This window comes from Cnephaeus nilssonii, assembly GCF_951640355.1.
Source record: "Cnephaeus nilssonii genome assembly, chromosome: 18".
Classification (NCBI taxonomy): domain Eukaryota; kingdom Metazoa; phylum Chordata; class Mammalia; order Chiroptera; family Vespertilionidae; genus Cnephaeus; species Cnephaeus nilssonii.
Window position 1 is genome coordinate 45,906,546 of NC_137089.1, and position 24,885 is coordinate 45,931,430.

Below are 24,885 nucleotides of genomic sequence, written 5' to 3' on the forward strand. Positions count from 1 at the left end.
GACACAGGGGGCGGGACTCGGGGTGGCTGGGGTGGTGATTGGGCCGGCAGGACGCTGAGCTCGCGTTGCCAGCGGCGACGCGAGCTCTGCGTCTGCGCCATGGCTGCGCTGCGGCACAGACAGGCCTCTGGGGCAGCGAGCAGACGTTTTGGAGGTTTGGAGGCAGCGGGCGGCGCAGCTCCCTGGGGAGGAGTCTGGCGGCAGTTGGGCCGCAGGAGCACGTGGCGGCGGCCCCAGCCTTCCTGGGCGGGAGGCAAAGGCAAGACCCCGGCCTGGGCTCCGGCCGCAGGAGGACCACGCCCCCGCCCCGACTCGCCCTAGGGGCCCAGGGACTTCGGAGCTGCCGACCAGCAGACAGACAGCTTACACGTGCATGATTAAATCATGCACTGGGCTTCTAGTAAATAAATATAATCAATGAGAGTAAAATCAAAGAAGTAACGTGAAGTTTTCAAAGAAATATTCCTCATCAGAACAGGTGTGATGAAAAGGAGTTCAACGTTTTCAGGAATCTAAAGGTCTCCAATGGACCTTCCTGTTCTCCCTAGATTTTCACTAATCTATGGAGTGTTCACAGCAGAGAGAAAGCCCCCCTCACACACCCCGTTCCTCACATTTCTAACCTTTCCCCTAAAGTTAGCAACAGGTAACCATTTTCATATGGATCTTCCAGAACTTTCTCTATTCATTTACATACATAAATATTTGTCCTTAAATACATATTTAATTTCAAAAATCTAAATGGGATCACACACACACACACACACACACACACACACACACACACACACTTCAGCAATTCACTGTTTTCACTTTAATTCCTGGAAATCTTCCAGTGGCAAATTCATTTTGAACGGCAGCAGGACCATCCACAGCATGAACACACCAGGATGTATTCAGCCAATCCCTTACCATTAAATACTACTTAGATTATTACTATTTTGGGGGCTAACTCTAACAATGTACACATATCTCTGTGTACATCTCACTTGCTTTAAGTCATGACTAAAGTGAACTTAAGCTTTTTACAAGTGTCTGAAATAGATCCTTAACATTGGGAGGTTCCAGATCAGTAAGGGCCCTGGGTTGTCAGACTGGCAAAGACAGTCCTCTCCTGGGGGGAATGGGGTCAGTACGATATGCCCTCTGCTCTTATTACCCGAAAGTGTGGGGCAAATGATTTACACCTTTCTTAAGCAGTCTTTGCTTTGATAATTAGTGCTAAATGTTAGGTTTTATTACATCCTTCTTATACGGGTCACTTTACATGTAAGATACTTAATCTGGTCCTAGGATTTATCACTACTTTATGGATTAGTCAGAAGTGGTAAGCTACATGTATAATTTCTCCATATCAACTGAATTCAACTGGCATCAGGACTAAAGCATGTTTAACGGAGTCTATTAATACTCCAGGGGTAAATAGTAGTTCTTTAAAGCACTTCCAGAGATCATACACTACAGTTCCATATTATCTTTAGGTTCATTTCCTTTATTTTCTTGGATTTTATTAACCTGAATGTTACTCTGGGTATTCTATAGCTTTACATTTTATTAAAAATCAGGAATGTTCAGGTTTTACTGCTATCAGATAAACAGAAAAGTAAATGAAAGCACCTTGAACATCATTAATCACAGGATGATAAAATAGCACAGCGGTGAGATACCACTTTATATCCCTTGGGCGAGCAAACATTAGAAAGTGGAAAATAACAAGTATTGGGGGAAATGTGGGTAGATACAAAGAAAATGGTCATTTTAGAAGGCAACCTGGTAGTGTTGAGACAAATTAAGTATAAATATGCCCTCTGACCCAGTGACCCACTCTGGGTATGTAGATTTCAGAAATTCTTATACAGGTCTGCAATGGGGACTTGTTCCAAGATGATAAAGGGGAGGGGCACAGGTGAGACCCTGGGCAACACAGGTGTCTGCCCCTTGGGCAGTGGTTACGTAAAATGTGAAATCAGCGCAGCAGTTAGAAGTAACCAACTACCTGACCCATAGCAATGTAAATTTATTTCAAAAGCAATACCTAGTGAGAAGAGTTGGAGAAAGAATCAGAGACAGAACACAGTAATTTAGATAACTAAAAAAACACATGCACACATAAAATAACAACACATGCTAAAAAGAATACTTCCAATTTTAGGGACAGAAACCAAACATAAAGGTGGGCTTTGTGGGTACCCAGGAAAAGAGAAAGAGAAAAATAAGAGAACGGCTTACATGCATCAGTGTTGACAATGACCTGCTAATGACCATAAGGTCGGATGACCTCAGCTCTCTGCACCTGGGTGCAATATATAAACACGAAAAAGGAAAAGGGGGTGGCAGAAAGAAAGAGGACTAGCCAGCTATTTTGTCTAAGGGCATGAAACCATTTTTCTTTATTACGAAGTCAGTAAAATGGATTTTTCTTAGATTTAAGTAACTCTTGGGTATTACAAGAAATAAGGATTATAATGCTCTCTCTTCCTCCATCAATACATGAGTAATATAAAGCTCCAAAGCTGAATGTGAAACAGCAGGCACACAAGATGATGATGTCATTCCGTTCCCCGAGGGATAAACACCACATTCATTCAAACTAAGAGTCTCACAGACCGGCATCAAAGCCGTTACCTTGATGATGCCGACCAAAGTTGTTTTCATCATTAAGATGCCTTCAGTAAAAATGGAAATCGCATGAGTCAGCTTGGCAACCTTTAACAAAGACAAAGTGGTTAGTGAAGTACTTCCGATAAGAGACCCATCGTTGGTAGGGGAAGGTAAGATAATTGGCTGGCGATCCCGGAATGGGCAAAGACAATTGGAATGTGCGTGTAGCTTTAGGACCCCTGTGTGCACATGTCTTGGTCAGAAATGAGGCTTCGGGGTGTCACTGAGAGACATTTTAGAAAACTGAGCCTGAAGACATTAAATAGTTCTTTAAACTTTGATAAATTGTTTTCCCTTCTTTGGGCCTCAGTTTCTCACACACAGAATGGGGGCAGGACTCAATGACCAGGATGGCCCCTTCCAAGTTGAAAAGGCTCGTCGAGACTCTAAGCAGGTTATCTCCCCTTACTGCCGTCTACATTGTTTTCAAGCAACACCAGGAGACACTGACCGGGTAGACAGACGCTATGTTGGAATAGATGTGGCAACCCCAAGCTTGAAATCTAAATTTCCGGAGCTGTGCCAGAGGGTGTGAAATTGACACTGGGATGAAACGTGAGGACCAAAGGCAACACATTTCAATTTTCACTTGATTTCACTTTTCACGTCTTCCAGTTCAGGGAGAAAGAAAAGCAGAGATGTTTGAGAATAATGACCTCGGAGGCTGCTTAACTACTGAGTGGACCTTCGAGTCTGGCTGTAGGCAATGGTTAATCGACCATAGATTATTTCGAACCACTGGTTGGATGTAAAAGCAGGAATCCGAACATGGAAAGTCTAGGCACTCTAGCCCCGGGAGACTAAGGCTGATTCACCAGGACTACTCTAGAGAAAAGTGATCAGCAGACCCCCACTTCCTCCGAGAATACTCCAGCAGGCAAGGCCTCAAATGACACCAGGTCAATGCAAGAAATAAAGGCATGTTGGCACTAAAATAGCAAACAGAGTTAGCACCGAGAGTAGGAACAAACAAATCAGAATCGGTCTGGTGGTGCCGGGGACGTGGCGGGTGACACAGACCTTTGACCTTTCATGGTTTAGGTTTTAAGTATCGAAAGGCACGAGTCAAAAGGACAAGCCACCTCGTATCGTGGGCCCAGCTGAGCGTAGTCCCTCAGCTTGTCCTTGTCCAGGCGGGTGGGCACCTCGATGATATCGTGGGTCTGAAGCTTTATGATCTTTAGAAGAGAAGTAAACATGCTTTCTGGGATGATCTGCAAAACCTTTGAGGAAAGGGAAAAGACGAAAAACAATGAAGCACCCCTTTTCTTTTTCTCAGCTGATAAGAGCTCCGGTGCCAGGAGGAAGGGGACCAGTGTGTCAAAGCCCGCTGTCTGCAGGAAGGGCTGCTGAGGGGCTTAGAGGAGCTTGTCAATACTTGCTCTCAGGCACAGGGCTACCCTCCTTCCATCTTGAACTGCTCACAGGACAGAAAGCTAATCCTCATAGAAATGCTACAGAAAATGTAGCTTTTCCACATCACCGACTTTAATTTTATTTATTTTTTTTACAGGCTGCTGGATACCTTTAATTAATTAATCAATTAAATTTATTTTTCAATTACAGCTGACATTCAGTACTGTATTAGTTTCAGGTGTACAGCATGTTGGATTTTATATACTAGTAACTTACACAGTAATCCCTCTGATAATTCTAGTTCCCACCTGGCACCATACAGCTCTTACAACATTATCAGCTATATTCCCTGTGCTGCACCATGACAAGCTTTTAAAAGACTGAGGTTCTGAGACGCTAAGTGACATGGCTGGTATGTGACACAGGTCAATTTCGAATCCAGGCCTGTGCTGCCTCATAAGTTCTTGAAACAAGGACCAAAGTCCCCTGAAAGAGTTAAGTTCGGACTAGGACATGCTGGATCTAGATCTGGCTCCTTTACCAAGCCAGTGCTGGGACTCTGAAGCCACCGTAGTCTGTTCCTCAGTTTCTATGTCTAGAAAACGGAAGCTGAAACCACCCGCATTTTAAAAATGGGAGTGGAAGTTCTTTGAAAGTAAAGTCACCCCTGCACACCCACAGTAACAATACGCTTATTCTCAGCCATTGCAATTTGCTGGAATCAAATAATAACCAGGGAAAGAAACGTGGGTGGACTCTTTATAGGGTCCCAGGCACACTTTTTGTATTTAAAATAGCAGCTATTTTGCCAAGAAAATGAATACTACTCTGATGCACTTCTTACCTTTCTCACATAGGACACCAATTCTCCCGAATAATACTGAGACACACTGAGAAGGTCAGGGCTATTTGCTTGATTAATGCGAAGAAGGGGCAGGTCCAGGGCAGAGGCGAGCTGGAAGAAAAACGATAGATCTGCTGTGTCCCTGTTTTGAAAAGTCCTAGAAGTCCCTCTTTCTCCAGAGATCGTAACACATAACAAAGCTCTTGGGCTTTACCCAAGAGAGAGCGACAGCTGCTGAGCTTTTCAATGTCATTAATAGTTTCTGGCATGGACGTAAGTGTAAACAATGGAAGTCCTTTGCTGCAGCAGTGGTTCTCGAACTGTGGTTCCTGGACCAGCAGCACCAACAGCACCTGGGAAGGTGCTGCAGAGGCCAGTTCTCCTGCCCACCCAGACTTCCTTAGTCAGACCTCCGGGGTGGGGCCCAGCAATCGGTGTGTGTCACCCCCACCCCCTGGGGATGCTCATGCACCCTCAAGTTTGAGGGCCACTGTGCTGCAGAGGACAGCTGGCCCTCTGGAAACCAGACATTCTGGTGGAAGGACCACTGTACTGAGTCCAATCAAAGCTGTCATGCTGTGAGATGTGCCATTATTTACGTCCTTCTCAGAGAGAAAAACCAGCCGAGTGGCTCCGTTGGTTGAGCTTCATCTTGTGCACCCAAGGGTTGCCGGTTCAATTCCCGGTCAGGGCACACATCTGGGTTGTGGGTTCTATCTCTGGCTGGGGCAACCGATGGATGTTTTTTCTCACATCAATGTCTCTCTCTCTCTCCCTTCCTTTCTCCAAGCTTGTCCTTGGTGATGATTAAAAAAATAAAACAATATTTTTAAAAATTATATTAAAATTAAAAAAAAAATAGCTGGTTTGGCTCAGTGGATAAGAGTGTTGGACTGGGGACTGGAAGGTCCGGGGTTCAATTCCGGTCAAGAGCACATGCTCGGGTTGTGGGCTCGGTCCCCAGTGTGTGGGGGGGGGGGGGGGGCGTGCAGGAGGCAGCTGATCAATGATACCCTCTATCTCTCTCTCCCTCTCCATTCCTCTCTGAAATCAATAAAAAAATATTTTAAAAAATTAAAAAAAAGAAAACATGCTAACAACTAAACTACGATGTGCCATCGATGATAAAACCCATCCCCAATGGCAGAGATATTAAATATAAAAGAAAGTGCACTTCAGAATTCATATACATGGTAATTCCGTCAGAAGACATTGCATAAATGATTTGTCCATTTATCATGATCTGAAATTACCTTGAGAGCAAGGCCCAAGCAAAATTAAAAAAAAAAAAAAAAGAATAAGTAAGAGGATTTAATTTACATCCAGGGAATAAAAGACCCATAGGATTCACATTTTCAGTATACTGGTAAAACTTTATAAAATCTATTTCTTCATTTAAAAATAATATTCTGGAAGATGCTCCAACTTATTAATTCACACTTCCAGTATTTCTGGCACTTCTGAAACGATGTTCTCATAGAAAAGTTGCTAACAATTTTCAGTCTATAGATTATCCAGCTTTCTAAAAGGATGACATGTTGGGCTGAATTAACGACTGAGGTAACAATGAAGGCCACCTCTCTCCTGTGGCTGAGAATGTGATCTCACTGGTCTTCGCTTACCTTTAGGAATGTAGCTCTGAGCTTGGTAACCATGGATGGGTTTACCCTTATGCTCTCTTGCATGATAGACGTGAAGCTGTCAAGAGAGATAAATGGTAAGAAGCCATTCACAGTGGTTTCTTCAAGGGCAGATGTCAGACTCTCCACATTACCTGTCAATCAACTGCCAAGCGAAAGAAAGGTCCCCCACGATGTGCATAGTGATCAGCACCTCCTCCTTAATGTTGATGGTTCGGATCATTTGGTGCAGGAACTTGCGAGTGTCAGCAAGAAACTGACACACCTGCAGATTTGATTCCAACTGGTGGAATTCCTGAACCTGTGTTACAGAAACACGTGTCACTTAAAATCCTGAATGGCCTCTACAGAGTTTGCTTTTCCTTGAAGACACTTCAAATAAAGCACACTACTAACGAAGAATTTCTTGGCAAATTTTTAATTTCAAATTATAATTTCAGAAATGTGTAGGCCAAGTCATAAACCCATGTGCAACTTTCCAGGATTAGAAACTGAGCGGACTTCTTATCCTGTAAATATATGATTGATATAGTAAGTGACTATTCCCCATTTCCAGGTCGGAATCAGTCAACACGTACTGGAAATCCTCTTAATTCGAAGATTTGCAGGGTTGCTAAAAAACAAAGCGAGTTCCTTCACAACCAAGGTGCTGGCACATGGGCATTATTAAGTTCCTTTGATGTACTCTTTAAAACAAAATAATGATTCCACCATGTCCTGAATTTTAATGTATATAATTCAAGGGGTCTGGGCTAGATGCCAGAATAAATAACGCAAAAGATAAAAAGCCATCCGAGTTTTACAAAGTTGTTTATAGCTATACCACAGACTAGAAAATCCAAAACAACCAAATAAAAACAGTACAAGTGAGCAACTGTTCTGGAATGGCCAGGGAATGTGGCACGCTAACAATGCTCGATTATACTTTGTGGCCATTAATAGTGACCATCCTAAAAACCTTGCAAAATTAACAAGCCTATAAGAATGTCTGCCAATAAAAAATACCAATTATATCTTTTAATTACAACAATTAGTCCAATTGGACCAGGTTACAGATGAGTATAGGTGATGTTTTAAAAATAATAGAGTTTATAGTTATTGCTCTGATGTTTTACAATGTCTCCATTTTAAACCTAGTTAAACATACACTTAACATTTTAAGAGTGCGACTGTATAATAATTCTTTTTGGTACAATCATTTTTGAGTAAGTAAAAAAAATAAACTTTTATTTCACAAAAGAAAACATACCATTTATAAGCATATGATTATCATACAACTATTTCACTTTCCTGTATGCCTTCCAGTTTTTTCTAGGGCATATTCTTGTTATAAATTTAAAAATGATGTATGCAATTTTCTTTTTGCTTTTACTTCCTTACCAAAATTTTTCCAATGTTTCTATCTTGTTTTCGTAATTATTTTTCTGAGACATCATGTTTCCACAATTGAAATATCATAATTTTAGAAACCATTCTCTTCTTGAGGCCATTTAATTATTTCCCCCAATTTAGGACACTGTATATAATACTACTGTGAGCAGATTAATTTGTATTGCTTTTGCTAAAATATTTTCTTAGATACACTTCTAGGAGCAGATTGGTGGGTGGGTGAAAGATATGATTCATGATCCAAGAATTGTCATTTAAAAGGACTTTCCTGCCTGGCTGGTGTGGCTCAGTGGTTCAGCATTGATCTATGAACCAGGAGGTCACGGTTTGATTCCCGGTCGGGGCATATGCCTGGATTGCAGGCTTGATCCCAGTGTGGGGCATGTAGGAAGCAGCCAATCAATGATTCTCTCTCATCATTGATGTTTCTATCTCTCTCCCTCTACCCTCCTCTCTGAAATCAATAAAAATATATTTTTAAAAAGTTGCTAATTTCATAGAAATAAGAGCATTAAAAAAATAAGACTTTCCTTACCTCCTCCAAAGCTTGTATCAGTTGCACAGTTTTTCTGCCTGCAGCAGTAGAATCATCATAATTTAAAGACAGTATTTGTTTGGAGATCTCTCTGAACCAAGCTTGAAGATTTTCTATTAATACAGAAAGAAGGAAAGACTACTGGCTTTGAATTTAATTAAATTATTCTTTACAAATCTAGTTCTTACTATGTGCCTACCACTGCTCTCAGGAATTATCCAAACTACAAAAATGCCCGGGGCATATGACCTAGACCCGTGGTCGGTAAACTGGGGCTCGCGAGCCACATGTGGCTCTTTGGCCCCTTGAGTGTGGCTCTTCCACAAAATACCACGGCCTGGGCGAGTCTATTTTGAAGAAGTGGCATTAGAAGAAGTTTAAGTTTAAAAAATTTGGCTCTCAAAAGAAATTTCAATCGTTGTACTGTTGATATTTGGCTCTGTTGACTAATGAGCTTGCCGACCACTGAGCTAGACTAGAAGCAAAGGTGAAACTCAGCACCTGGGTAGCTTCATCTATAACACCTGGCAGAAAAGGTTTAGGCCCAAATACGGTTGTAAACGGACATGTGCAAAGGTGGCGGGGGCGGTGGGGAGGAGTCGGGAGGGAACTCAAGGATGGGACCGAGGGTTACGGGGCATTTTCCGGAGAAGTGAGGAAGGGTACAGATCTGGACAGGCAGAGAGAGGAAGAGGATGGTTCACCCCTAGATGAAGGGACAAACAGGAACAGAGGCTTCGGGACAAACATGGCAATGGCTCAGCTTGGGGAGAAAGAAGACCGACTTGTCAGAAGGGGGCACTATTTGCATTCACAAACCAGCTGGCATTTCACAGGGCAGAGGAAGGGGAGGGCAGTAACATGCCCCGAATACCTCAGAGCGTCAGGTAAAGCTCTACCCCTGTTCTTATTTAATCTTCACAACTCTCTACGGAGGTGGGAATTAGGACCCATTTCTCAGGTGAGGAAGCTGAGGCCCAGAAATACTAAGAATCGTATGCAGGGCTCCAGGTACTAAACGGCAGAGCCAGGATTTTCACAACTGTTGGGCCCGATTCAAAGGCTTTGCTCTTTTCCCCTCATCAAGGTGATTGCCTGAAGTTATCTTTATCAGAGGGATGATTTCACTTTAATAAAAACACTTAAGGACTTATAATCTCAGTTACTATAATTGACACGAGGGACACTAGATATACATCTAAAGATTCTTTGTGGGACTGAAGGACAGCTATGGAGTAGCAGAAAGAGGACAAGAGTTAGAATCTGAGGCGATGAGTTGGATCTAGACTCTAGACCTTTCTTACCTTAGGCAGTGACCACATTTTTAAGCTTTGGTTTCCTTACATATAAAGTAAGGATAAAGATGTTTAATCTCACAGGATTGCAAGGGTCAAATGAGAAATATTTGTGAAAGCACGTGCTCAGCTGAAATAGGCTATGTAGCCAGAAAAAGCACAAGGCATGTTCTGCATGGCCTCTGAAACAATGCTGGTATTTATGAGGACTTGAAAGAGACTGGAACAGGGAGGAGTGTGCCATTCCAGGTAACTAATCTGGTTAGACTGTTACAGGTGGCTCTTTGTTTCTCAGTCACAAGATGGTGACCTGCAAAACCTGTTGTCAATTTAAATCACATCATTAAAAACTGGCCGACTTTTTCCAATAGGAATAATGGCGTCATTTGGAAATGGATTAGTATTTTAGACAACCATTTGGCATCAAATAAATCAACAAAAGCCAAATATAGTAATCACAAGCTCGTATTGATTAAAAATAGTAAAGTTTTTTTAAAATAAAAAGCTATACTATTAAGCAATTTTACTGTATAACTATCGAAATGGATTTGATAGTTAAACATTAAACATTAAAAAAAAGTATAATTTGTCATCTTAAAATTTAGAGTGGCCTTTCAGGGACAATTTGAAAGGTTCCTAGTTATATAAAACTGAATACCACAATTTTCCTATAGATAAAATTTCTTAAATGAAGCAGGATTAAAATCAAAGTTATACTTAAGTTATGTTTAGTTACAAAACAGTCTGCAGGCTCCTTCTTCTGCCACTAGATGGCAGGCGCAACAGTGAAAAAGAACCAAACAAGATCAGAAGGTGAGAATCTTCCTTATCAACTATGTTAGTAGTTATTAATGTTTTGGGCCAAGTATCCTTCTGAGAAGATCATGACAGTTATAGGTTCTTTTCCCCTCCCTTCCCAAACACACATAAACTGACACACTAGTATTGCATACTACAATGGGGGTCGAGGGATGGACCATCCTATATCAATGGTCGGCAAACTGCGGTTCGCGAGCCACATGTGGCTCTTTGGCCCCTTGAGTGGGGCTCTTCCACAAAATACCACATACCCTAATTAAGTTAATAACAATGTACCTACCTATATAGTTTAAGTTTAAAAAATTTGGCTCTCAAAAGAAATTTCAATGTTGTACTGTTGATATTTGGCTCTGCTGACTAATGAGTTTGCCGACCACTGTCCTATTTAATAAAAGCCTAATATACAAATTGTTTAACTGGGAGTTCAACTGCTAGCTATGACACGTGCTGACCACCAAGGGGCGGTGCAGAACATGGCAGGCGTTGGCACTGGCAGTGAGCGGCAGTGGAGGTGCTGCGGGCCCCGATGGGCCCTGATGAGAGCAGGACTATGGTGGGATGGTGGAGCAGGTGAGTGGGCAGTGCCAGGCCAAGGCGAGTGCAAGCGGGAACCCGACTGCCCCGCCAATTGCCCCGCAGATGGTGACCAGTGACAGTGGTGGGGGGCGGGGCCGCCGCCTGGCTCCCAGGCACTGAGGGAGCTGGGCAGGGGGGCCCAGCCCCAATCGATTGCCCACAGGCAGGATGGTGGAGCAAGTGAGGGGGCAGTGCCAGGCCGCAGGAGGGTGCCAGGTGGGGCTGTGGGGCTGCAAGTCTGGGGACCTGAGTTGGGGCCCGATCCCTGCAGGCCACCCCAAGGGACCCCACCTGTGCACAAATTTGTGCACTGGGCCTCTAGTGATTCTATAAAGACTATGAACCAGAGAGTAAGAACCCTTGATTTAGTTTAATCCCACTCTTCAAAGATAAGAAACCATACAGGATATGGAGATTGCCCAGGGATCTTCATTAGTAATGTCCTAGCCCACAATGGATGACAACTAAGGACTTTTGTCTCTGCCCATTTCTTCTTCAGCAATTACCATTTTTTTCCACTCTGGTTAGGGGTTTCACTCCTGAGAAGACGTCAGCAAGCTCCGTCATCCGCTCTGAGCCCTCCTTCTTGTAATGCTCCCACTTGGCTTGCTTTTCGGAAAGCATTTGCTTGAACATCTGTTGAAGGGACAGGAGAGACACATTTACTTAAGAGAAAATCCAGATTAGGCCATTTGCTAAGAAAGCCTAGATGACACCCAGTATATTAGAAAAATATAATGTCTAATATTCACATTACCCTGCTGACATCTCTCAAGCCTGACTTCTTATACAAACGGAGGGGCAAAGCTGGCCCCTCCCTAACGCAGCGTTTCTCAGATCAACTGCACATGAGCACCCCCTGGAGGGCTTTCATGGTTCCACATTCCTGAACTCCACCCCTGAAGATTCTGGTTCAGAGGTCCTGGATACACCCAGGAATCAGCATTGTAACATGAAATGAAATTTGGCGACTACTGCTCTGCGGTCCTTTTGAGGCAACAATTTCTATGATGCCCAATACAAATAGAGCAAAACAATGATACTATGACTTTCTGACGGTTCAGTTTGGTTCCTTAACCTATGTGTTCACCTATCTCTCCTACCTCCTACCCCAACCCTTTTTTGATCATCACTTTCTGATTCTCCTATAAACCCACTAATTGAAACTGTGCTGCTTCCGATCTTTACATGAAGGTGTATCTCCTAATTTAAGCCCCATCCCCTATCCCAAATCCCATTCTATAACTTATGAGCCTGTGGGTTCAACCTGTGAATGAGTGTTCGAAGGGCTCAAAGCCACTTGGTCTGTAATGAAGGCCTCAGGTTGATAGTGTTGCTGCCATTGCTGGCCAAATGGTATTGATGGAATCTAGGCACTCAAAAAGATAGGGGGAACTCTATAAATAATTCTCACTGTTCCTCATCCTATTACTTATTTCATTGATCACTCATCCTGCCCTATCACTAAGATTCCTCTGCCACTGGCCCCACAAAATTCCACCGAGCTTCCATCTGCAGATGGAGTCTCCCCACTCCATTGCTCATCTTTTCAATATTCACTGTGAAAAAATAAAGAATTTCTTAAGAGGAAAACCAGTATTCATGCGTATTTTCCTAGTAAGAGCCCAGGGAAATAAGCCCCTGTACTTTTGTGGCATTTCTCTGATCTTACAAAGTTATACGGAGACTAGTCACTGAAATCACACAGCACACGCATTAACATTAGGTTAATCATCAACATCTACTTTTTCTGAGCTCCTTCATAGGAGAACACAGTGTCCTCAGACCTAGGAGCTAAAGAAACATCCAGCATACTCCTCACCAGACTGAGGCCAGGTTAAATATTGGTTCTGAATGGGCATTACTGTCCCGGGCTAGGTCCTGGGCTCACCTGCTCCAAACCCCCAAGGTTACTGTTTCTAGAACCTGGCCATTCCCAGGTATCTGCAATTTGTTGTTGTTGTTAATCCTCACCTGAGGATATTTTTCCATTGATTTTTTTTTTTTTTTTTTTTTTTTTGAGAATGGAAGGGAGAGGGAGAAACAGAGAAAGACGAGAAAAACATCGATGTAAGAGAGACACAATTGGTTGCCTCCTACACATGTCCCGACCAGGGACCCAGGGATGGGGATTGAGCCTGCAACTGAGGTACGTGCCCTTGACTGGAATTGAACCCGGGGCCCTTCATTCCAGGGGCTGATGCTCCATCCATTGAGGCAAATCGGCTACGGCAACTTGACACTTTTATCATGCCCAGAGAAGCTTCTTTAGGGATAAGACGAAGCCCAGAATTTCAGTGAACTCAAACTCCTTAAAAGAGGACCTTGTTCAAATGCAAATCATCCACCCACTTAGCCCTTTGCAACAGGCTATCATGGCTTTTACATGAAGACAAATCCTGCAGGGCCCAGCACAGGCTGGCTCCTGCCCACTGTTCAAGCTCATTCTGTACCTCCTTTCACTTGCATTCTCTCCCCTCAGCCAACTGGTCTTTTCAGTTTTGAGCTGGCCAGGCTGTTCCTCACCCAGAGGACTGGGACATAGTCTGTCTTCTCTTTGGAATGTTCTCCAGGTTCCTTATCACTGTCTTAGCTAAGTCTGACAGGTCCCTTCTTCAGGCCTCGTCAGAAGCTTCTCTTCTCAGGGAAGTTGTCAGAGCGACGACAGGAGCCTTTACTTGAGATTCCCAGAGGACTGTGTTCCTTTCCTTCAGAGCATGCATCTCAGTTTGTATTTGCATCTTCATTGGGGGAGTCTCTGGGTCACGTCCATACCCCTCACTAGACCGTAACCTCCACAATCCTGTGCACTTCCCCCCATCACGGTGGCTCCAATGACAGCTGGCACTAAATGCTTGTTCAGTGATTAGTTCTGTCCTTTTCCATAAGAATTATCTCATTGAATCACAGATACTGCTGCTAAATCCTAATCTTTCAAAATAAAAACTAACCATAAAAAAACTAAGACTTTGGTGATTATCCATTCAATATTTTTACCTCTTTGAGTATGAACTCAAATTGTGCAGTATCCAACAGAAACTGGAAGAGGATCTTGGGATTGTACCTCGAGTCTGTTAGGATCTGGTCCTTGATCTGACGAAGGCGTTTGTTGTTTGGGTCACAGGCTAGAATAGAAAAAAGAGTTTCCATTTATTAAATGTGTAGAAACTATCTATGGAATATGAATTCTTAAATACTTCCCTTCATTTTAAGTCTTTAAAAGGTAATCAGCAAAACGTATATCAACAACATGATAAAATTAATCATAAGTACATGTATGCTATGGGAGAAAGTATAATTGAACTGTTAAATGGAATGTCATCCATGATATATTGGTGAATGAAAAGAACAAGCTACAGAATATATTTGCAGATTTTGTAAGCACGTAGGGGTTGATTTACTATCGAGTGTCCAATAGGGACAGGCAGAGCCTCTGACACTGTTTCTTCAGCAGCTGCAGGCAGTCCTGAGCCTGGGTGAATGCCTCCAGCTGGTTAATAGGAGGCAGATGAAGACCACGCTTTCCCTCTGCACATATGACTGAAACACCATAAAAGCGAAATAAGCAGTTACTCTTCCCACATATGACTCACAACCAGATAGGCGGATCATCTGTTTCTGGTAAATTATGACCTTGTGCAATCAGGTCAGACAGTTTCCAGGCACAGAAATGGAAAACAGATGTGGCTGAAGATAAAAGCAGAGGACCCTGGACGGCTGAGGTGGTCCCCGGCAGGATGCAAACCCAGGGAACCGCTGGCTCCCAGAGTGTAGGCACGCTGCCAGGAACACGGAGATGAGGCTGAGTCACTAGAAAACCGCAGCTGGAGAGGATAAAGTGAGGCTTGAGTTGCTTATAGGCTTGAGAAGGTAAGGCTTTTGGTAAAGAAGATTATAAGCTGAGTTGATGTAGTAAAATCCTCAAATTAGAACTAGAGTTTATGTAAGACAAACCCAACTAATTAAAAAACAGATCTGCCCTAGCCGTTTTCTCAGTGGTTAGAGCGTTGGCCCGAAGACTGAAGGGTTGCGGGTCCAATTCTGGTCAAGGGCACGTATCTTGACTGCAGGCTCTATTCCTGCCCCAGCCATACCTGTGCAGGAGGCAACCAATCGATGTCTCTCTCTCACATCAATGTTTCTCTCTCTATCTCTTACCCTCCCTTCCACTCTCTCTAAAATTCAATGGAAAAAATATCCTCAGTGAGGATTAACCAAAGAAAAACAAAAATACCAAACAGATCTATTACATGATTAAAAACTTCAGCTATCATATTCATGCTGTGAGTAAGCTATAAACTGAAGAGAGATCTGGGCCAAGAAGCAAAATAATGGGAAAAGCAAAAACAGCTGGAAAGTAGCTCTAGTGAGAAAGGCTTAAGCTGGAGACGTGCCCTAACCGGTTTGGCTCAGTGGATAGAGTGTCGGCCTGCGGACTCAAGGGTCCCAGGTTCGATTCTGGTCAAGGGCATGTATCTTGGTTGCGGGCACATACTCAGTAAGGAGTGTGCAGGAGGCAGCTGATGGATGTTTCTCTCTCATCGATGTTTCTAACTCTCTATTCCTCTCTGTAAAAAAATCAATAAAATATATTTTTTAAAAACAAGAAGCTGGAGACTTCTAGTGGGAAGACAGAGGCTGAGGAGAAATGTCACACATTTTCAAAGATACGAAGGATGAGGAAGTCCAACTACTGACCACTCACAGGAAGTGGAAACAGATGGCAGCTAGAGGGACATTCTATCATTGAACCAGGGCTTCACACAACCTGTGAAGCTCTGACCTTGATGGCCAATAGGGTTTCAGAAAGGACCTTGACCCAGAAAAGGTTAAGACCCAATCTACCTTAATTAAGTGCTCTTGTCTAGACAGTTTCTCAACTCAGTGGGCCCATGCTTTTCTACTCTTCCCAAACCATACTTTTTCTTCTATCATTTCTTCAGTCTAGAATTTCTTCTGTTTTTTTTTTTTTTCACTTTGAAACTTCTCAAAGGCCAGTCAGCTCCTGACTCCTGAGTGGAGCCTTCCCTGACCACCTCCACCTCTCCATCCCAAGCGATGTTTCTCTTTTGCTCTGGACTCAAATCCCACCATCCGTCTGGCTCTTAGTCACTGGCCCAGCCCTTGCGTTACTTTCCTATTGCTGCTATAACAAATTACCACAAACTTAGTGGCTTAAAAAGACACAAATTTATTCCCTTACTAGAAGCCCAGTGCATGAAATTTGTGTACGGGTAGGGTCCCTAGGCCTGGCCGGTGATCAGGGCTGTGGGGTGACCAACGGGGCGATTGGGGGGCCCCCCGCTGGCAGTTGCCTTGGCTGGCCTGGGACCTGTGGGCAGCTCCTGTGTTGAGCGTCTGCCCCCTGGTGGTCAGTGTGCATCATAGCGACCGGTCGTTCTGCAGTTCGGTAGATTTGCATATTAGGCTTTTTATTATATAGGATAGTTCCAGAGATGAGAAATCCGAAATGGGTCTCACTGGGCTAAAAGCAAGCTGTCAGTGGGCTGCGCTCCTTCTGGAGGCTCTTGGGAAAACCCACTTTTTCATGATGCCATCTTTCTAGTCCTGACTCTCCACTTCCCTTTTCCTGACTAAGGACCTCTGTGACTGCACTGGACCTACTGGGATAACCTCCTCACTTTAAGATCAAGTGATTAGAAGCATAATTCCATCTGTAACCTTAGCCCCCCTACACCCTCTTTGCCATATAATATAAGACACCCACAGGTTCCGAGGATTAGGCCAGAACATCTTTGGGAGGGAGTAGGGAGACATTATTCTGCCCACCACAGATCTACAGATATACTTTTCATATGTATACATCTGATCTTCCCAGTCTGACCAGTGACAAGATCCTTGAACATGGGAGGTAAATTTCTTCAGATTCCAAGCACCTAGCAGTACCTGACGAAGGGGTTGTTCAGGTGGGCACTGACTTGTCCAAGTAGGCACAGAATGACTAACTCAGAAAGCAACTTGATTCTCATCCAAGAGCTAAACCACTCTGCATCACGAAGCAGATCTTAGCTCTGAACGCCTACTCGTGGAGCGATGCAGGTGAAAGCTTAACAAAAAACACCTTCCGTGCCTTACCTGAGTCTGCTGTATGGAGCATGAGCCATCGGATGGCCACGTTGCAGTCTCGCAGGCAGTTCAGAAGCCTTGGGATGTTGTCCAGAACCATCTCCTCCCTTAAATAACCTTCTTTCAGAAACTGCTGCACTTGAGCGTGCACTCTTTCACTGACAGAAGCATATCTGCTTGCCTTTGCAAATAAAAAAACGTGAGTTACATTTAAAAAGAGAGAGAATCACATTGCAATGAATCCCTGGATGGATAATGACATTTCTATATGAGATGCCTAACATAGGGACTGTAGTGGATAAGGCTCAAAGGGGGTTTACTGGACATTTTTTAAAAGAGTATTAGACTGCCCGGCCAGTGTGGCTCAGTGGTTGAGTGTCGGCCTATGAACTAGGAGATCTTGGTTCGATTCCTGGTCAGGGCATATGCCTGGGTTGCAGCCTCGATCCCCAGTGTGGGGCATGCAGGAGGCAGCTGATCAATGATTCTCTCTCAATACTGACTTCCTTTCTCTCTCCCTCTCCCTCTCCCTTCCTCTCTAAGATCAATAAAGATATATATTTTAAAAAAGAGTATTGGACTTAGGATTAAGAGACTAAAATCTAGTCCAGGCTGTGATTAAATATTGGTGTGACTTTGGGTTTAACCTCTGCGTATTGGTTTCTCCAAATGTAAACTGGAGAGCTGGACCAGGTGGTTCCCTTCTATTCTTGGGTGGAAAAGAAACATAAAGGCAGAAGCTAAATTATCTGTTCTTCCCATTATTATCAACAAAGGAGTCAGAGCAGAGTAGAAATACTCAGAAGATGAGACATCTACAGACAGATGAAAGCTTAACAAAAAATATACCCCAGTGCATCAAAACTGCATTTGCAGACCTTTGGTAAATTTGATTTGCCCTCGGCATGACTTAATGTTAAACATCGTTAACCTAGTCAGATTAGCTTAAAACTATCACTAGATGCTTCATCAGGAGACTGAAGAATTTCTTACAATGTTACAAAAGAGAAAATGCAATTTTGGAAAGAGATTTCAGTAATGAAAAATTAATGCTCTGATGCTGGTAAGTATGAAAGCACCACTTTCTCTAATATATTTCTAGGAGACATTCCAGAATTGAAGTTATTTTGTGCATTATTTATGGATTGCAATGTATCAGAATAAAACATGTGACGTCTTTGAATCAATACTATTCTATCCACACTGGAAACTCAAAAACTCAGATAGGTAGGCTGAGAAAGATGTTCAGAAATACCAAGTATGTTCCCCAATAAATGATCTTATTTTTATTCCTCTGTTGCCTCCCATAAGTACCCCTGACCAGGGATCGAACCTGCAACCTTTTGGTTTATGGAATAACGCTCCAATGAATTGAGCCACACCAGCCAGGGCTACTTTGTGCTCTTTATTAAAGAGACACAATGTAGCCATCTAAACTTTAAGGAGAGGAATGCTTTTAGTCTTGTTGCTTATCTTGCACATCAGAAATGATGAATTTAAAGTACAGTGACAGGGCATATGTGTACATTCAGTTACTGTCTTCAACACCCGTCTTGTTGACGACAATATTAAAATTCTGGTGACTAGTAAAAGTAACCAGAACATAAGGACACACAATCTTTAAGCAAAAATAAACAAAGTCAATGGGAACCATATATCACTCTGGTTCATCTTAGGTTGCTGAATCCTCCTTAGGACCCAAGTCTCCCATTTATGTGTAAGATACAAGTTAAAAAAATCTACAATTAATCTACCTTATTCTGCAAAAATCAGCTTTCATTAATCACTGCATTCATGTTTTTGTGGACTTCTTCCAAATGCCTTGGAAATCTACGTGGCTCATTGCCTGCCCTATTAATGCAGGTTGGAGGTTGTTTGAGAATCCTCCCCGATTGGCCAGAACTTACCTGTTCTCTGACATTTGCAAGGTCCAGGGTATTGTTTAAAGCAGTTTTTGCAGCTTTGTAAGGTTCCCAAGCATCTGCTAGATTAACTGTGATCCCCATGTAAATGCTAATTACCTGAAAGAGGAGACATTCACTCAGCATTTGCTAAATACCCACCCATGTCAAGGCGAGGGGCTGGGAAAATACAGTTAGAGGAGACATTGCCCACTCCCATTTTAAATTCCATTCCAATGAAAGTCAATGAGAAAGCAAGATGTTCCAGATATACAGGGAAGTGTTCTGACTTAGGAGCACTCTGGAACAAAAGTGACAATGTTGCTGTTCGTGAACAATAAGTAAAAGGAGGTTTTCCTTTCAAAGGGCTGTGTGTTAGATTCCTCGGTGAAGGAAAATGAAAGGGGAAAGAGAAGCAGAGACTGACTAGACAATGTTCTCAAACATTTTCATCTCAGTCTTTACACTCTTAAAAGTCACCGAGGACCCCAAAGAATGTTTTTGAAAAATGTGGGTTATATCTATTGATATTTACCATATTATACATTCAAACTGAGAAATTTCATTAAAAATAACAACCCATTACATGCTAACATAGTTTTTGTATTAAAATAATCAAATTAAAGTTTTCCCTCCAAAAAACTGTGAGAACGGCATTGTTTTACATTTATTTTTGAAAATATTACACACAATGCGTCTTTATCCCTATTAGTGTTTTTCTTTAAAATTCTCTTGATGTCATATAAATATTTTCTCACTAGCTTTTTATTGGTTGGCATTTGCCTGGCATATCTTTTTTTATTCCTGTATTTTCAGTGCGCCAGGTGGATCTGACTTTCCTTTATACTAAGAGTGTTTCTGAGGATAGCATTACGGCCAACACTTCTTTATGAAGCTCAGGCAAAGGGAGCCAGACTATCAGTGTGTTCTTCTCGGTGGCTCAACCCTAGCGGGTGAGAACGACATTCGTGGGCAGGGGCACCATCTCCTAATTGCAGTCTGTTCTTCCCACCAGAAAAGGTCCTCATTCGGGGCCTCATCACTGATAGTTTGAGACTCAACAGATGGCAAGAAATCTGCTGCCTGAGAACATGATCCAACTCACTGTTCTTTGTGAAAACCTCTATGAGCAAAGAAAACATTTCACATATATTATGTTAAGCCAGTTTTATTCTCTTAAGAATTACTATTGTAACATTAAAAAGTAATAAGCAAATCCCTGCAGTAAGCTAAACCTTCATAGCCCAATCAGTGTGAGCGTATAGAGAAAACCTATTATAAAAGTGAAATTCTATTCATAAAATGACAAATTAGATCAATTCCGCTAGCTTAGATTCATAAAATAAGAATAAAGGCTTGTGTAACTTAGCTGCAATCTCTGTAGCTAAAAAGCAAGACACGTTAAAATACATGGTTTTACCCTCAGAGTGCCCATTTGAGAAAAAGAGAAATAGGTTCAGGAAATTTTACTGGCTGATCTATTCCTTCATGTTATGATTTATAAAATTCTCAACACTTAAAGTAGATATACCTAAGTGATTTTTATGTCTCACTATTTACAACATTATGACCTCTGGGTAATAGGCCAAAAGAATCGAAAAACCAGTCCTTTAACAAGCTTCTTATAGAGCAAAAAAACCCAATAGTAATACTTGCCCAATTATCTGGAAAGTATTTATCCACTATCTCTCGCATTTTTGCTTGATGGGTATGAAGAATGGAAGGGTCAAAGTAGAGAATGACATACAGCATGGCGGCCTGATTGGCCAGGGCCGTGCTGCGGTGCTCTGGCAAAGGGTACGCTGAGACCTGCAAACAGAGAAAAGACCCAGAAGAGGCAGCCGTTGGTAACAACTGAACTTACATGCGCCAAATATATGAGTGCATTCTAGGGTAGACCGGTCTCTAAAAGCCATCTCTTTAGAGCATCCGGACTCTGGAAGCAATTCTCCTGGCACTGCCAGCCAGGGCCTTCCTTCTTATCCCGACCTCACGATCTGATGCTCTTCCTTCCAGCCCTCAACCTGGCTGCAATTCTAAGCCTTTTCCTTATAAAAAGAGAGTTGTAACCCCAGGTCTCCCACTAGTTGTCCATTTTGTGTCTTTCCCATCAGTCTCTTAGAACTGACAGAATCCACATTCACTATTGCTATTTTCTCACTTCCTGTTTGCTCGTCAACTCACTGAAATCTGTTTTCCACCGTCCCCTCCAGGGGGTTTCCTAAGGTCACTCATAAGCTCACAATCACCCAATTCAATGCCTCTTCTAGCACTCTCACCTAAGTTCTCTCAGGAATGACATTCTCTCCGCTGGCTTCCCAGGCACCACTCCTCTAATCTGCTTTGCGGGGGGTTCTCCTCCCAGCTTCCCAATGCTGGTGAGTCCCGTCCATCACCTCCTGCCTGAGGAACCTTGGGCTGCTCACAGTACGTATCACCGCAAGGACTGAGCAGGAAGGGAGGAATGGTTACAAGGACAGCAGAGTGATGCCTCATGGAACCTGGCCAGCTCTCTGGAAGGGCCTAGAGCTGTGAACACAAAGCCCTCACTGTTTCTCCGTTTGAAGTGTTTGCCCAATGCTTCTCTCTCTCCAGGTTTTCCATAACATGGCAGAATGAGGCTGCTCCAAAGTCCAAGTTTTGCATGTTGGGAGTAAACCTGTGCCAGAAACTGTTTCTCAGGCCCAATTCCAAATTACCTGGAGATGGAATCTGATTCATCCTGGGTCAAGTGACTGCCCCACTCCCATCAGCCAGGGACAGGGGAGGGCGGGGCAGACAGACAACACTGGTGCACTGGCTGGTGCTCTAACCACTTAGCACACTGGCCAGGGCAGGCAGGGTTTCCAGTCCTCCTCTGCCTGGACTGCTCTCACATCCCCTTTGACACCTGTTCCCTGACACATGTGCTTCCCCAAGATAAGACACATGTGCTTTCCTGTAATTTCTTTAGTTGTCTGTCTTCTTTCCTCAGCTACGAGCTCATTGTACACAGGGGCCATGGCCTCCCTCCATCAGCGATGTATCCCCAGCACGTGCACAGGCACATAACATCCACTCAATAACTACTTCTTTCCAAATAGAGCTCAAATCCCATCTCTTCCCAGAAATCCCTAATTCTGCCTAAATCAATATCCCTCTTTTCTCTCCCATCCCACAGCATAGCTCAATTTTTAGCTGCTTTTACTCTTTTGAGAAAGCAGGAAGGGCAGGAGGAATTGAGGAGGAAAGTGAAATGAGGCTTTTAAATGACTAAGATCTTAATGGACTCAATTCCCACCTGGTTGTAAATATCGTCAGATCTCAGTCGACCAATGACCATACTGATGAAGGATTCATTGATAGGCACTCTCTGGAAATAGCTCTCAGGATAGTTGGGTGGTCTTTTGGCTCCTGGTTGGCTGGAATAACCTGTACTTCGGAGCAGCTTACAAATATCGTCCATGTTTGAATCAGCAGAAGATCGAGCGGCACTGAATCACGTGCACAATGGGAAATAAAGGGCCAAACGAACCACACACATCAGAAACTGAGAAGTCCAACAAAGCAGAAGAATTTCTTGATTTTATCTAGTTTTAGATATCACCGTGGGTCAATTTAAATCCTTAAGATTCAAAATCATATTTTCAAAAAGCCTGTTAAAATACAGCAAACATATAAGATGGGTTCTTGGATGTAAGTACAGTTCTAGGTCAAGGTCCACTGGCCCTTTTCCAGGGTCTGAATTTGTTTCAGAATATAGCATTTTCCAAAAGTTAGAAAGTAGTATGTACACAGACCATATACAATATAACATTCCAGTAGGGTGTCAGCTTGCAATCCATGATCACCACACATTAATATTTATATAGCAAATTTTAGGAATATCACACAAGAGAGATAAACCAAGACAATCTATAGCCTCATATTTGCTCTGGTCAGGTTTTGACTCCATAAGGTTTCAGGTTGGATCAAGTTTTGCTGCCAAAGAAGTTATTCTCTGTGTGCCTGTGTGTGTGTGTGTGTATTTTCCATAGCTCTTTGGATTTCAGAATTGTACATAAAGAATGTGAACCTGCACCAATGTTTCATAAATTAAAAAATAATTTTAAACAATCAAAACAATTTAAACTGGGATATACATTAATTGGTTTTTCTTGTTAAGGGGCACTTTCTACATAGATTTAATCAAAACATCTGTGATTTTCGGGGTGGTTTGGAGTAGGATTCTCTCAAAGAATCTTAGACTTGACAATGGCCTCCTACTGAATGTAGGAATCTCCTCTGTCACAATGCTGACTTGCAATTTTTCCGTGTCACTTCAATAATGGATCCCCACATTCTAATGAATTAGCTGTTGTACCAAAAGGTACAAAGCCAGATTGTCAAAGCTGGGCTTGAGAAGCAAACTTTTCTCTTCTTTATGTCATTTACCTATTTTGTTTTTCCAGGTACTTTCAGAAATATAGGCAAGGCCATTCGAAGTTCATTTTTAAAACCACGGATGTTAAGACAGCTTTTGGTCACGCAGATGAGAGTGAATTATGCATGTGGGTGGAGAGTCTCCTCCCACTGAGAAAGCTGGAAGGAAGCAGGCCAGCTGAGTAGCTAAGAGTAATTTACTGCTGAGCAGGCAGCAGTCCCAGGTGCCCCCAAACAATCCCTCTGTTGAGGACCTCCCTCCTTGCCCTATTTAGGTTGTCCTAATTTGTAAGTTTGAGAATGTTAATTCTAGTCCACATATCTTTAGCTCAAGTTCCTAACTGACTCCTGCTTATTGACTGTTTCTTCCCTGAATTTTGACTATTTCTGGCATTAACCCTGTATCCAGATTTTGACTCATTAAGTCAACAAATTGAAACCTGTGTGTTAGGTACTAGAATTAGAGTTGGTTGAAGTGATACTCCTTCTTGAAGTCACAGCTCTTTGTAGACATACCTAACACATGATCATGACGGGTGCTGTTGCTTGTTTTGTGTTTGTCTTGTGCATATATATGGGTGAGAATTCCCTTTCAACCTGATCCCTGAGTGATAACTTTTCAAAGCCATCAACCTGAAACTGACAACAGAAAATTCATCCATTTCCTTACATCTGCCAAGGAGTAACATTTGAAACTTAAAAACAAAAACAAACAAACCCAAAAAGAACATTCATTAGACTTCCACATTTGCAAATTTATCTTTAAGGTAAAGAAAATTCAGATTCCCTTAAAAACACACACCACACACCCAAAAACTGAGGTACCATCATGGACATGACAATCCGTATATCTCTAATAATCTATAACGTGTATATAATCTGGAGATTATATGATATCTAATCCGTTATGATGATATAAAATATATAGTATCTGCTGTAATTTCTATTGTATCTTCAGAAGAAATTAAGAATCTTCTCTTTTTGCAATCTAGATCACACTGCTGCTGTTTGCAATAAAAGCAGTATAGAAACCCACACTGCATTGTACCCATAGCATGCTTCTGGCCCATGCAGCCCCAGCCCAGGGATACCTGTATCGATAGTAAGAAACCAGCATTCTCTCTCTGACTTCCCCTTCAATCTTTTGGTCAATGACCAGCAGCATGACTCCGTACAGGTACAGCGCTTCACACTAGGAAGAGAAAGAGACAATGGCCAAACTCACAGGAGGACACATTCTCACGGAGGCATGTTGATGATGGTTAAAAAGATCACTTTGCTCCCTTCCTCCTAAAAGCTTCATATTACAAAGAGAAAGCAGGTTCCCCCGAAGGGCTTTCTCACCTTCTGTACAGAATGAGCTTTGGAAAATTTATGCAAA

The 24,885-nt window shown here is 42.7% G+C and overlaps 1 protein-coding gene across 1 annotated transcript in view; it reads right to left on the reverse strand.

Moving 5' to 3' along the window:
- WASHC5 (WASH complex subunit 5) overlaps positions 1–24,885 on the reverse strand; it is a 48,714-nt gene that overhangs the window by 18,288 nt on the left and 5,541 nt on the right. Inside the window, exons 5-17 of the mRNA XM_079795864.1 lie at positions 24,596–24,696; positions 22,384–22,576; positions 20,760–20,912; positions 19,110–19,223; positions 17,212–17,383; positions 14,113–14,240; positions 11,622–11,751; positions 8,426–8,538; positions 6,636–6,802; positions 6,484–6,559; positions 4,862–4,972; positions 3,744–3,884; positions 2,626–2,706 (exon numbers count right to left, since the gene is read on the reverse strand). Of these exons, the coding sequence (XP_079651990.1) occupies positions 2,626–2,706; positions 3,744–3,884; positions 4,862–4,972; positions 6,484–6,559; positions 6,636–6,802; positions 8,426–8,538; positions 11,622–11,751; positions 14,113–14,240; positions 17,212–17,383; positions 19,110–19,223; positions 20,760–20,912; positions 22,384–22,576; positions 24,596–24,696 (1,680 nt within the window). The remainder of the gene's footprint in view (positions 1–2,625; positions 2,707–3,743; positions 3,885–4,861; positions 4,973–6,483; positions 6,560–6,635; positions 6,803–8,425; positions 8,539–11,621; positions 11,752–14,112; positions 14,241–17,211; positions 17,384–19,109; positions 19,224–20,759; positions 20,913–22,383; positions 22,577–24,595; positions 24,697–24,885) is intronic.